The sequence below is a fragment of the Lissotriton helveticus genome, chromosome 12, assembly GCF_964261635.1.
Source record: "Lissotriton helveticus chromosome 12, aLisHel1.1, whole genome shotgun sequence".
In the NCBI taxonomy this organism is placed as follows: Eukaryota; Metazoa; Chordata; class Amphibia; order Caudata; family Salamandridae; genus Lissotriton; species Lissotriton helveticus.
The window spans coordinates 896,425,378-896,437,506 of record NC_136073.1 but is presented as its reverse complement, the minus strand read 5'-3'; the positions used below and the strand labels follow the sequence as shown (position 1 = coordinate 896,437,506).

Genomic DNA, 12,129 nt, shown 5'->3' with positions numbered 1-12,129 from the left:
GGGTCGACACCGACAACATGGCTCAGAAGCCCCACCCTCGGGCCTGGCTATGAAACCTAAAGATAAGCCTTCCAGCTCGGGCTTGAGCCAGTCCCCTTCCGGTGCCGACAAGTCACCTTCGGTACCGAAGCACAAGACCAAAGATGTGCTACGTTCTTCTTCGTCTGCACCGAAGACCGCCTCGACGCCTAAGCCCTCGGCGTCGAAACAGACCAAGGACAAACAGTCGGAACTAAAAAAGTAATTGGTGCCAAAAACCATTTCGGAGCCGAAAAAGTCGTCCGAGCCGTAAACAACTTCGGACCCGAAAAAGTCGTCCTGGCTGGAAAAAGTCTCGGAGCCACAAACTCCTATAACAAAACCTTAAGGAGTCCAAAACCCCACAGAAAACCTAGACCCTCGGTCCAAAGAACATTTTGACCCCAAATCTTCGGCACCGAAAAAAGACATTTTACCCACACCTGAGTTTTCTGATCCAAAAGAAAAAACTCTTTTTATTGATCCACATACTGGCGCAGTAGTCGCCAAGCCTCCAAAAAGAGGAAACTGGACACTTCAGAAGAACCTGAAATACCCTTAAAACGAAAGGAGACCAGTACTAACACTTCTCACCTCCTTCTCCTCCTGCAGCTGATCCAAATCTCTTAATTTCTCCAACACACTCCCTGCAACATACTTTTTCATCTCAAACACTAGATGATGATGATGATGATGATACTGATGGGGATGGGGATATGGATCCAGATGGGGATGATGACGCACATACCATCCCACACAATGTAGACCCTTGGGATCACTCCAACACCGATCCCGACCCACATAATGACCCAGACCTTTATCCATCTAGGCCATCACCGCCAGATGACAGTATTGGGTTTGCACAACTAATCAATAGGGCTGACCAATATCACCAGGTAGAATTACGTTCTGATCACTTAGAGGAAGATTTCTTGCTTGAAATCTTTGCACCCTCGCAAAAATCCACACACACCCTACCAAAGTTAAAAGGCATGCTTAAATATGTTCCAGAAGTTTTTAAGGACCCTGTCAGAACCAGGATTCTCAATACAAGGGTAGACAAAAAGTATAAGGCAGCGCCCAATGACCCAGTTTACATTAAAGATCGGTCCCTTTGGATTCTCTTGTGGTGTCTAATGCACGCAAGAAGGCAAACTCACAGAGTACAGGTGACACCCCTCCTCCTGATAAGGAGTCCAAGTTAATAGACGCATCTGGTAAACGTATTGCGTCACAGGCCGCGAATCATTGGCGCATTGCCAATGCTTAAGCTTTAATGGCCAGGTACAACAGGGCTCATTATGACGAGCTTGAACAGCTCATGCAACACCTTCCTGACCAGTACAAACAGAAAGCCAGCGACCTTATAAAAGAGAGGAAATAGATCACAAACACCTCAATTTAATGTGCGCTCGACGCGGCTGATACCGCATCTCGTGCCATTAACACCAGCATTCCGTTGCGCAGGCACGCTTGGCTCCGCTTCTCCAGATTCAAGCAGGAGGTTCAATCTGTTATTCTTAATCAGCCCTTTGCTCAAGAGCATCTTTTCAGACCCTCGGTCGACACATCTTTAGAAAAGATGAAAAAAGATACAAACACTGCTAAGTCCATGGGGACCTTACAATTGCCTTCCCCTGGAGGTTCTTTTCGCCGCACCTTCTACAGGGCTGGCTCCAAAACAATTGGCTCAGAACGTCCCTCTTCTTCCTACAAGAGCCCCACTCAAACGTCCTCCTAAGGACACTTTCGTGGAGGCTACAGAGACAACAATGGTAAGGGAAGAGGTCGCTGCAACAATAACCGCAACTCCCCTACCACCATACAGTGACTTCCCTGCACTTCCCCCCGATCATTCCATTCCTGTCGGGGGACGTCTCCCAAAGTTCCTACCTGTCTAGAATTCAATCACAACAGACAAGTAGGTAAGACAAATTATCCAGTATGGTTATTGCCTGGAACTCACCTCTACTCCCCCAAATTTGCCTCCCAGACAACATTCAATGTCCTCAGAACATCTAACACTTCTCAAACAAGAGGTTCTCCACTCTAGATTTAAAGGACGCCTACTTTCGCATTCCCATTCACCATGCTCACAGGAAATATCTCCGGTTTGTGGTCAACACTACCAATTCAAAGTCCTCCCATTCGGAGTGACTATAGCAACTCAAGTCTTCACCAAGTGCCTCGCAGTAGCTGTGGCCCACTTACGAAGACAGCACATTCATGTCTTCCCTTATCTGGATGACTGGCTCATAAAAGCCAACTCACACAGCAGCTGTGTACAACACACACACACACACACACACAAAAGAATCCAACTGCTACACGACTTGGGATTCACGGTAAACCTCACCAAATCCCACCTCCAACCGTCCGGCATACAACAATATCTAGGGGCTACAATAGACACTCCAAAAGCTCTAGCATACCCCAACCTAGACAGGATAAACACCATACAAGCTCTCATAATGAAATTTCAGCCTCAACACTCACTCCCAGCTCGAGTGTTCATGCAGCTAATCGGGATGATGGCCTCCTGCATTTTCATCGTACCTTATGCAAGACTTCAAATGCGTCCCGTACAGGAGTGTTTGGCATGTCAGTGGAACCAGGCTGAAGGTCAGCTAACAGATCTGGTGTTGGTAGACCGCACCCAGCGCTCCCTGCGGTGGTGGAACACACAAAGCCTTTCCAAAGGGCAGCCGTTCCTTGACCCGATTCCACAGATAGGGTTAACAGCAGACGCAGCGCTCACCGGCTGGGGAGCTCATCTTCAAACCCCTACCATTCACGGCATGTGGACCCCTCAACAAAAACAATTCCACATAAATTACCTGAAATTGATAGCGATCTTCCTAGTGTTAAAATCTTTTCAACACCACCTCGTAGGCAAAGCTGTCCTGGTCCGTACAGACAACATGACAGCAGTGTATTACATACAAAAACAGGGGGTACACATACACTCTGCAGCTTTCACACCTAACTCAAAGCATATGGAGATGGGCCATTCCTCAGAATATATATCTCTTTGCAGAACACCTCCCAGGAGTACACAATCAGATTGCAGATCTGCTCAGTCGTCAGAGGCAGCAGACCACGAATGGGAACTTCATCTTCAAGTTCTGCTTCCATTCTTTCAAATGTGGGGCCACCCAGAAATAGACCTGTTCACCACACACCAAAGCGCAAAATGCCCAAGCTCCGCATCCAGGTATCCACACTCATTGTCCAAAGTCAATGCGCTATGGATAAACTGGTCAGGCAAATTTGCTTATGTTTAACGCCTCTCCCGCTCATTCCACTAGTGGTTCGGAAGCTCAAACAGCATTCCCTCACAATGATCGTGGTTGCTCCAATATGGGCCCGACAGCCATGGTTCACAACCCTCTTGGAACTATCAGTAGTTCCTCATCAAAAACTGCACCTCTCACCCAAGCTTCTCACTCAGAACCATGGAGAGATAAGCCATCCAGATCCCAGTCAACTCAACCTTGCGATCTGGCTCCTGAAATCTTAGAGTTTGGCTACCTCAATGTCCCGTCAGACTGCATGAATATCATTAAAAAAGCTAGACGTCCTACCACTAGAGCTTACTATGCTGCAAAGTGGTAAAGATTTGTAATTTACTGTACAAATAACGTCAACACACTAGATGCTTCTATTTAAAACACCATCTGCTACCTTTTGCATCTAAAACAATGTAACCTAGCGTATACATCCATTAGACTGCACCTTGCTGCAATAGCAGCCTATCTTCAAAACAGACAACACTTGTCTTTGTTTAAGGTACCAGTTATCAAAGCATTTATGGAAGGACTTAAAAGAATAACTCCTCCTGGACTTCCACCCTCTCCAGTATGTGACTCATGGGTCCTCCATTCAAACCTATGCATAAATGCGAATTACAATTTCTCACCTGGAATGCAGCTTTCCTGGTTGCGATCACCTCTCTCAGAAGAGTCTGGGAACTCCAGGCATTAACCATACAAGAACAATTTCTGCAAATTCATCATAACAAAGTGGTTCTTAGGACTAACCCAAAATTTCTACCTAAAGTCATGTCTGCTTTCCACCTTAACCAGTTTGTAGAACTCCCAGTGTTTTTCCCTCTATCAGACTCAGTAGCAGAACGAGCTCTTCACACGCTAGTCGTGAAAAGAGCGATACTTTACTACATTAAAAGAACAAAATCCTTTAGAAAGACTAAACAACTTTTTGTGGCTTTCTCCCCACCTGATAAAGGCAATCCTATCTCAAAAACAGAGATTGCAAGGTGGATTGTTAAATCCATCCAATTATGCTATGTTAAAGCTAAACGCACATTAACCATTCCCCCTCGAGCTCACTCCACAGGTAAACTAGGAGCGTCTATGGCATTCTTAGGGAACATTCCCCTAGATGACATCTGCAAAGCAGCAACTTGATCTACACCACACACCTTCACAAAACATTATTGTGTAGACGTGCAAGCAAAACAACAACCTAGTGTGGGCCAGGCTGTATTAAGAATACTTTTTCAAACCACTGCAACAGATACAGGTAGCCACCGCTAAGAGGTAACTGCTGTATAGTCTATGCATAAGTATAAGATCTACAGCTCCTGTGCCTCGAACGGAAAATGCTACTTAACTTTATGCATCTGTTCATGGCATGTAGAGCTGTAGATTCGTATTCGCCCACCCGCCTCCCCGGATACTTCTATCTGTTCCAGTACTATCTCACTTAGATACATTACACATGGACATCCTTTTATTTTTTTTTCTATTTCTTTTTATTAATTAAGAACACAGGAAAAATCAGCAACAGGCGTCTTACTTCACAGATCGAACTACAGATATACATACATTTGGCGAGAAATAGACGGGTAATCCCCAAGGCACAGGCTAAAGCATAAAATAATATTGGAGTGCAGTCGTATAAAATGCAATAAGTTTAAGTCCGGACAATCAAAATTATTCTAAAGTCTACCACCCATAGTTACCAGGATTATCGTGTTTGAGGCACTTTCGAGTGACAGGGGAAGTTAGTAAGAAGAGCAGTGGATCAAGCAACGACCGCACCCAGCTCGCAGCAATTAAAAGGCCATGCATTGTAAGAAAAACACTATGACCCCCAGGGCCCGTCCGTCCACCGAGCAGGATAACCATTTAGGAGGGCACCCATTGTCAGGATTTTGAACAGGATTCAAAGACATAAAACAAAAACAAAACAATACAATAAACCCCTCCCCCCCCACCCTGCACCCCTGCATATGGCTATCGCCTAACCCCAACTAGCAGTGTGCCTGTCGCCCCAACTAACTAACACTAAGAGTAATAAAATGGAGGAGCAAATTGTCATGCAGGCTCCCGGACTCCCCTCCCCCCGTCATAAGGAAACAACCCCTACAGTACAGTCAAAAAATTATTAAGGATACACAGGCAAAACGAATAGGGGAAGTTACAGGCACCGCCCAACCCCCCACAAGCAGTATGGTAGCAAATCCCGTGTCCATTGAAGTCATAATGTCAGGTCGGAACAATCAATCTCATCCTTGGCCCTTACAATCTTCCTTGCGAACTCCGTCTGGTAGAACCACCGCATTCTCAGGAGAACCAAGTTTTGAAAAGAGTTCAAAAACTTCATTCTGGAATAAATCAAAAATAGTAGGTCCCCGAGAACCCCAACCACACTCATATTCTCCCTCACCGACTCCAGTTCACGATGATATTTCCTCCACGGACTTAGTACGAATGTTCGGGGGGAAAATGAGAAAGGTGCAAACCGCAGGTCGCTTCTCAAGGTCCCCGGGTATGGGGAAACAGGCGGTTCCACTTCTGTTGACAGCAGTATCGGTTGTAGCGATCGATTCCAAGTTCGCAAGTCTGTGGCCGCGCACTGACCACGGTCGTCAATACATCCTTCTGCTCGGTGCCTCCATCCTCCGTCTCGATGTACACCATGGAAAACTTAGCTCGTGCCGGGCCATGCAATGAATCTAAGTCCGGTCCCACTCGCCCCGTTTCAGCTGCGCCAGCGATCATTTTGCAGACAATGGCGTCCACATGCGAGTGTAGTGCGCAGATGGCGACCAGTACGGTCTTCAGCGACGGCTCATACTCCTTCTGGCCCGTCTCCGCACCTTCAGCTACAAACATGGTCTCTTCCCCGAAAACCCGGGTATCTCCGGGGGAACAAGTGAAAGCGGAGTGGACAGTTGCGGAGGGCGACTTAACGATGAAATTGCAGCAATTCGTACTCCGTTACCGCGAGCGAGGACCCCAATCCACCGAATCCCGGGGGACGGCAAACCGGGACTCTGGGACGGGGACCTCCGCTCACAGCCTCCAACGTGTCCAGTCGCCACTCGTACGATGTTAATCAGACCAACCGACCGCCATCATTATCGGACAAGGATAACCTTCACTTCAGGGGACCGGACCCAAGTCGAGTCTCACGGCCGATGTTGTTCAACTGAAACCCGGCAGGGCCAGTACTGGAGGCTCCGGCTCCCAAGCTGGACTAGGCCGGGAATTAGACTACGGTATAACTCCGTCAATCAGGCCGATAAAATTCTCGGGATTGCACCTTCAAGCTCTGCAACTATTCATCCACACGGAGGTCGGGCGTAAAATCAGGATTTGTGCCAGGATAATCCGACTAAAAACGGAGCTCGGCGGAGCCGGGAGCTCACGCGGCCATCTTGGTTGCAAGCGTGTGGACATCCTATTCTATTTCTTTCTAACTCCATCCTAACCCTCCGTGGCAAAAACAATCTGGAGATGGAGTCATGCCCATGCGCATTTTCGTCCTTATGAGGAGTCACCTACCTCATGACTACAAAGACTTCTTCCAAGACAAAAAAAGTGCAAACATCCGAGTCCAACACTAGATGGCGATCTATGCACAAGTGTATGAATCTACAGCTCTACATTCCAAGGGCAGATGCATACTGGTAAGTAGTATTTTCCTTTCCATGTTCTTCATCTTCAAATTGTCTAGTTTGTTTAATCGCGTGGCATACTCTCCTTTGTCTTTACAGATATGTCTAAAAGGTAAAATACACATCTTCAAATACCTTAACATTGAGGCCTGCAGCAAGACTGTGCCTGACCTGCCAGAGTTCGAGAGAGTGAACCGGCCCACTGGATTTGTGAACTGGTAAGAAACGAAGCATCTGTGTGGGTGCAGAGGCGCCGTGCAGCCGCTCAGCGGCGCCAAAGACATTCTGTGCGCTTTACGTAACAGTAAATGGAGTCCACCCCATTCATGACACTGTGCACAACCCCCTTTGTCTTTCCCAAACGTTGCTTCCTTCACGGGTTAGCAGTCCAATGTCTAGCCATGCCAGCTCGAGGCGGACTTGGGGATGAGCATCCCTCAGATGGCAGAAGAAGGCCCTTCGCGTCTTAGATCTCTTTTGTGCTAATGATTTAATGCCAGTATTACCATTGCCAGATCCACCTGCTGGGGCTCATTCCGTCTTGCAGGGGTTGGTTTTGGATGGAATGTGTTTTCAGTGAGTAATAGCCGTGTCCCTAAGCTGAGTCTGTCACACTGGAGGCCACCACCAAGTTATCCTTTTCTCCCATTGCTTCTAAAAGCGCACGTGGCTGATCCTTCAGGCTTTGAGGACATTTGTGCTTCGGGCTGGCATTACACATTGTATAAGAATGCTGCCCAAAGTTTGACATTTGTAGCTTCTTACAACTATTCAGTACTCCGCATGGAACACACACCCTTGAAGGTTTGCTCAGAGAATGATCACGTGTCCATCTGCATAGAAGACTTGCACAAAGGATGTAATGTCCATCAGTGAAGGGATCACAAGTGTGCATTAGGCTGGTGTCTGTTGAATCCGAAAGACCAGCACTGGCTCTTCAAGCAGAGGCGCGAGGGGCGAGTTCTAGCTAGTGTTCTGAGACCAAAGAAAGATGTGAACACCAACTCTGATGATGGCACTTGGATATGGTGGAGGCACAATTCCATAAGCCCAAGCAGTCCCCAGAGTCTGCCTCTGTCCCCAGCAGTCCCCAGAGTCTGCCTCTGTCCCCAGCAGTCCCCAGAGTCTGCCTCTGTCCCCAGCAGTCCCCAGAGTCTGCCTCTGTCCCCAGCAGTCCCCAGAGTCTGCCTCTGTCCCCAGCAGTCCCCAGAGTCTGCCTCTGTCCCCAGCAGTCCCCAGAGTCTGCCTCTGTCCCCAGCAGTCCCCAGAGTCTGCCTCTGTCCCCAGCAGTCCCCAGAGTCTGCCTCTGTCCCCAGCAGTCCCCAGAGTCTGCCTCTGTCCCCAGCAGTCCCCAGAGGCTGCCTCTGTCCCGAGCAGTCCCCAGAGGCTGCCTCTGTCCCGAGCAGTCCCCAGAGGCTGCCTCTGTCCCGAGCAGTCCCCAGAGTCTGCCTCTGTCCCCAGCAGTCCCCAGAGTCTGCTTCTGTCCCCAGCAGTCCCCAGAGGCTACCTCTGTCCCGAGCAGTCCCCAGAGGCTACCTCTGTCCCGAGCAGTCCCCCGAGGCTACCTCTGTCCCGAGCAGTCCCCAGAGGCTGCCTCTGTCCCGAGCAGTCCCCAGAGGCTGCCTCTGTTCCCAGCAGTCCCCAGAGTCTGCCTCTGTCCCCAGCAGTCCCCAGAGTCTGCCTCTGTCCCCAGCAGTCCCCAGAGTCTGCCTCTGTCCCCAGCAGTCCCCCGAGTCTGCCTCTGTCCCCAGCAGTCCCCCGAGTCTGCCTCTGTCCCCATCAGTCCCCAGAGTCTGCCTCTGTCCCCATCAGTCCCCAGAGTCTGCCTCTGTCCCGAGCAGCCCCCAGAGTCTGCCTCTGTCCCGAGCAGCCCCCAGAGTCTGCCTCTGTCCCGAGCAGCCCCCAGAGTCTGCCTCTGTCCCGAGCAGCCCCCAGAGTCTGCCTCTGTCCCGAGCAGTCCCCAGAGTCTGCCTCTGTCCCGAGCAGTCCCCAGAGTCTGCCTCTGTCCCGAGCAGTCCCCAGAGTCTGCCTCTGTCTCGAGCAGTCCCCAGAGTCTGCCTCTGTCTCGAGCAGTCCCCAGAGTCTGCCTCTGTCTCGAGCAGTCCCCAGAGTCTGCCTCTGTCTCGAGCAGTCCCCAGAGTCTGCCTCTGTCTCGAGCAGTCCCCAGAGTCTGCCTCTGTCTCGAGCAGTCCCCAGAGTCTGCCTCTGTCTCGAGCAGTCCCCAGAGTCTGCCTCTGTCTCCAGCAGTCCCCAGAGTCTGCCTCTGTCTCGAGCAGTCCCCAGAGTCTGCCTCTGTCTCCAGCAGTCCCCAGAGTCTGCCTCTGTCTCCAGCAGTCCCCAGAGTCTGCCTCTGTCTCCAGCAGTCCCCAGAGTCTGCCTCTGTCTCCAGCAGTCCCCAGAGTCTGCCTCTGTCTCCAGCAGTCCCCAGAGTCTGCCTCTGTCCCCAGCAGTCCCCAGAGTCTGCCTCTGTCCCCAGCAGTCCCCAGAGTCTGCCTCTGTCCCCAGCAGTCCCCAGAGTCTGCCTCTGTCCCCAGCAGTCCCCAGAGTCTGCCTCTGTCCCCAGCAGTCCCCAGAGTCTGCCTCTGTCCCCAGCAGTCCCCAGAGTCTGCCTCTGTCCCCAGCAGTCCCCAGAGTCTGCCTCTGTCCCCAGCAGTCCCCAGAGTCTGCCTCTGTCCCCAACAGTCCCCAGAGTCTGCCTCTGTCCCCAGCAGTCCCCAGAGTCTGCCTCTGTCCCCAGCAGTCCCCAGAGTCTGCCTCTGTCCCCAGCAGTCCCCAGAGTCTGCCTCTGTCCCCAACAGTCCCCCGAGTCTGCCTCTGTCCCCAGCATTCCCCCGAGTCTGCCTCTGTCTCGAGCAGTCCCCAGAGTCTGCCTCTGTCTCGAGCAGTCCCCAGAGTCTGCCTCTGTCTCGAGCAGTCCCCAGAGTCTGCCTCTGTCTCGAGCAGTCCCCAGAGTCTGCCTCTGTCTCCAGCAGTCCCCAGAGTCTGCCTCTGTCTCCAGCAGTCCCCCGAGTCTGCCTCTGTCTCCAGCAGTCCCCAGAGTCTGCCTCTGTCTCCAGCAGTCGCCCGAGTCTGCCTCTGTCCCCAGCAGTCGCCCGAGTCTGCCTCTGTCCCCAGCAGTCCCCCGAGTCTGCCTCTGTCCCCAGCAGTCCCCCGAGTCTGCCTCTGTCCCCAGCAGTCCCCCGAGTCTGCCTCTGTCCCCAGCAGTCCCCCGAGTCTGCCTCTGTCCCCAGCAGTCCCCCGAGTCTGCCTCTGTCCCCAGCAGTCCCCCGAGTCTGCCTCTGTCCCCAGCAGTCCCCAGAGTCTGCCTCTGTCCCCATCAGTCCCCAGAGTCTGCCTCTGTCCCCATCAGCCCCCAGAGTCTGCCTCTGTCCCGAGCAGCCCCCAGAGTCTGCCTCTCTCCCGAGCAGCCCCCAGAGTCTGCCTCTGTCCCGAGCAGCCCCCAGAGTCTGCCTCTGTCCCGAGCAGCCCCCAGAGTCTGCCTCTGTCCCGAGCAGCCCCCAGAGTCTGCCTCTGTCCCGAGCAGCCCCCAGAGTCTGCCTCTGTCCCGAGCAGCCCCCAGAGTCTGCCTCTGTCCCGAGCAGTCCCCAGAGTCTGCCTCTGTCCCGAGCAGTCCCCAGAGTCTGCCTCTGTCCCGAGCAGTCCCCAGAGTCTGCCTCTGTCCCCAGCAGTCCCCAGAGTCTGCCTCTGTCCCCAGCAGCCCCCAGAGTCTGCCTCTGTCCCGAGCAGCCCCCAGAGTCTGCCTCTGTCCCCAGCAGCCCCCAGAGTCTGCCTCTGTCCCCAGCAGCCCCCAGAGTCTGCCTCTGTCCCCAGCAGCCCCCAGAGTCTGCCTCTGTCCCCAGCAGCCCCCAGAGTCTGCCTCTGTCCCCAGCAGCCCCCAGAGTCTGCCTCTGTCCCCAGCAGTCCCCAGAGTCTGCCTCTGTCCCCAGCAGTCCCCAGAGTCTGCCTCTGTCCCCAGCAGTCCCCAGAGTCTGCCTCTGTCCCCAGCAGTCCCCAGAGTCTGCCTCTGTCCCCAGCAGTCCCCAGAGTCTGCCTCTGTCCCCAGCAGTCCCCAGAGTCTGCCTCTGTCCCCAGCAGTCCCCAGAGTCTGCCTCTGTCCCCAGCAGTCCCCAGAGTCTGCCTCTGTCCCCAGCAGTCCCCAGAGTCTGCCTCTGTCCCCAGCAGTCCCCAGAGTCTGCCTCTGTCCCCAGCAGTCCCCAGAGTCTGCCTCTGTCCCCAGCAGTCCCCAGAGTCTGCCTCTGTCCCCAGCATTCCCCCGAGTCTGCCTCTGTCCCCAGCATTCCCCCGAGTCTGCCTCTGTCCCCAGCATTCCCCCGAGTCTGCCTCTGTCCCCAGCAGCCCCCAGAGTCTGCCTCTGTCCCCAGCAGTCCCCAGAGTCTGCCTCTGTCGCCAGCAGCCCCCCGAGTCTGCCTCTGTCCCCAGCAGCCCCCCGAGTCTGCCTCTGTCCCCAGCAGCCCCCCGAGTCTGCCTCTGTCCCCAGCAGCCCCCCGAGTCTGCTTCTGTCCCCAGCAGCCCCCCGAGTCTGCTTCTGTCCCCAGCAGCCCCCAGAGTCTGCCTCTGTCCCCAGCAGTCCCCAGAGTCTGCCTCTGTTCCCAGCAGTCCCCAGATTCTGCCTCTGTCCCCAGCAGCCCCCAGAGTCTGCCTCTGTCCCCAGCAGTCCCCAGAGTCTGCCTCTGTCCCCAGAGTCTGCCTCTGGGCCCCATGTCCTTCTCGGTGCCTTTGTAGTGCTGTCATTCAGGACCCCTGGGCTCTCGCTGCAGTTGTTGCTGCTCTTTCCAACCTCTGCCCTGGTGGTTCTGATCACTGTTATTTGCTTTGGAGATCTCAGTCTTTCTTTCTTTACAGCCTGATGGACGACTTCTTCCAGGTGCGCCAGTATGGGGGACTCGATTCCGGATTCAACAGCGTGGACAGCGGTAGCAAGCGATGGTCCGGGAACGAGGTAAGTGATGCTACTTTTTAACAGTTTATTTAGCCCTATTGAGCACTGGAACTGGGACCCTAAAATTTCAGAGAGAGTTGTAGCACTGTCCAGAGGCGCCCATGTCTACCCTTTTCCTGCTTACATGCAAGAACGTTGTCCTCCTGTTCATAGCTGGTGCTCCTCAAAGATGTCTAGCCCTGGTCCAGAGGCCACCTGCATGTTCAGAGGTCTCAAGAAGTGAGTCCAAGGTGAGGTGTTTGTGCAG

General features: G+C 53.0%; 1 protein-coding gene across 2 annotated transcripts in view; it reads left to right on the top strand.

Moving 5' to 3' along the window:
* The window catches only part of LRCH4 (leucine rich repeats and calponin homology domain containing 4), a 464,731-nt gene that overhangs the window by 359,058 nt on the left and 93,544 nt on the right, over positions 1–12,129 (top strand). For both annotated transcript variants that reach the window (XM_078669497.1, XM_078669496.1), the window contains exons 6-7: positions 7,043–7,161; positions 11,786–11,882. In XM_078669497.1, the coding sequence (XP_078525623.1) occupies positions 7,043–7,161; positions 11,786–11,882 (216 nt within the window). The remainder of the gene's footprint in view (positions 1–7,042; positions 7,162–11,785; positions 11,883–12,129) is intronic.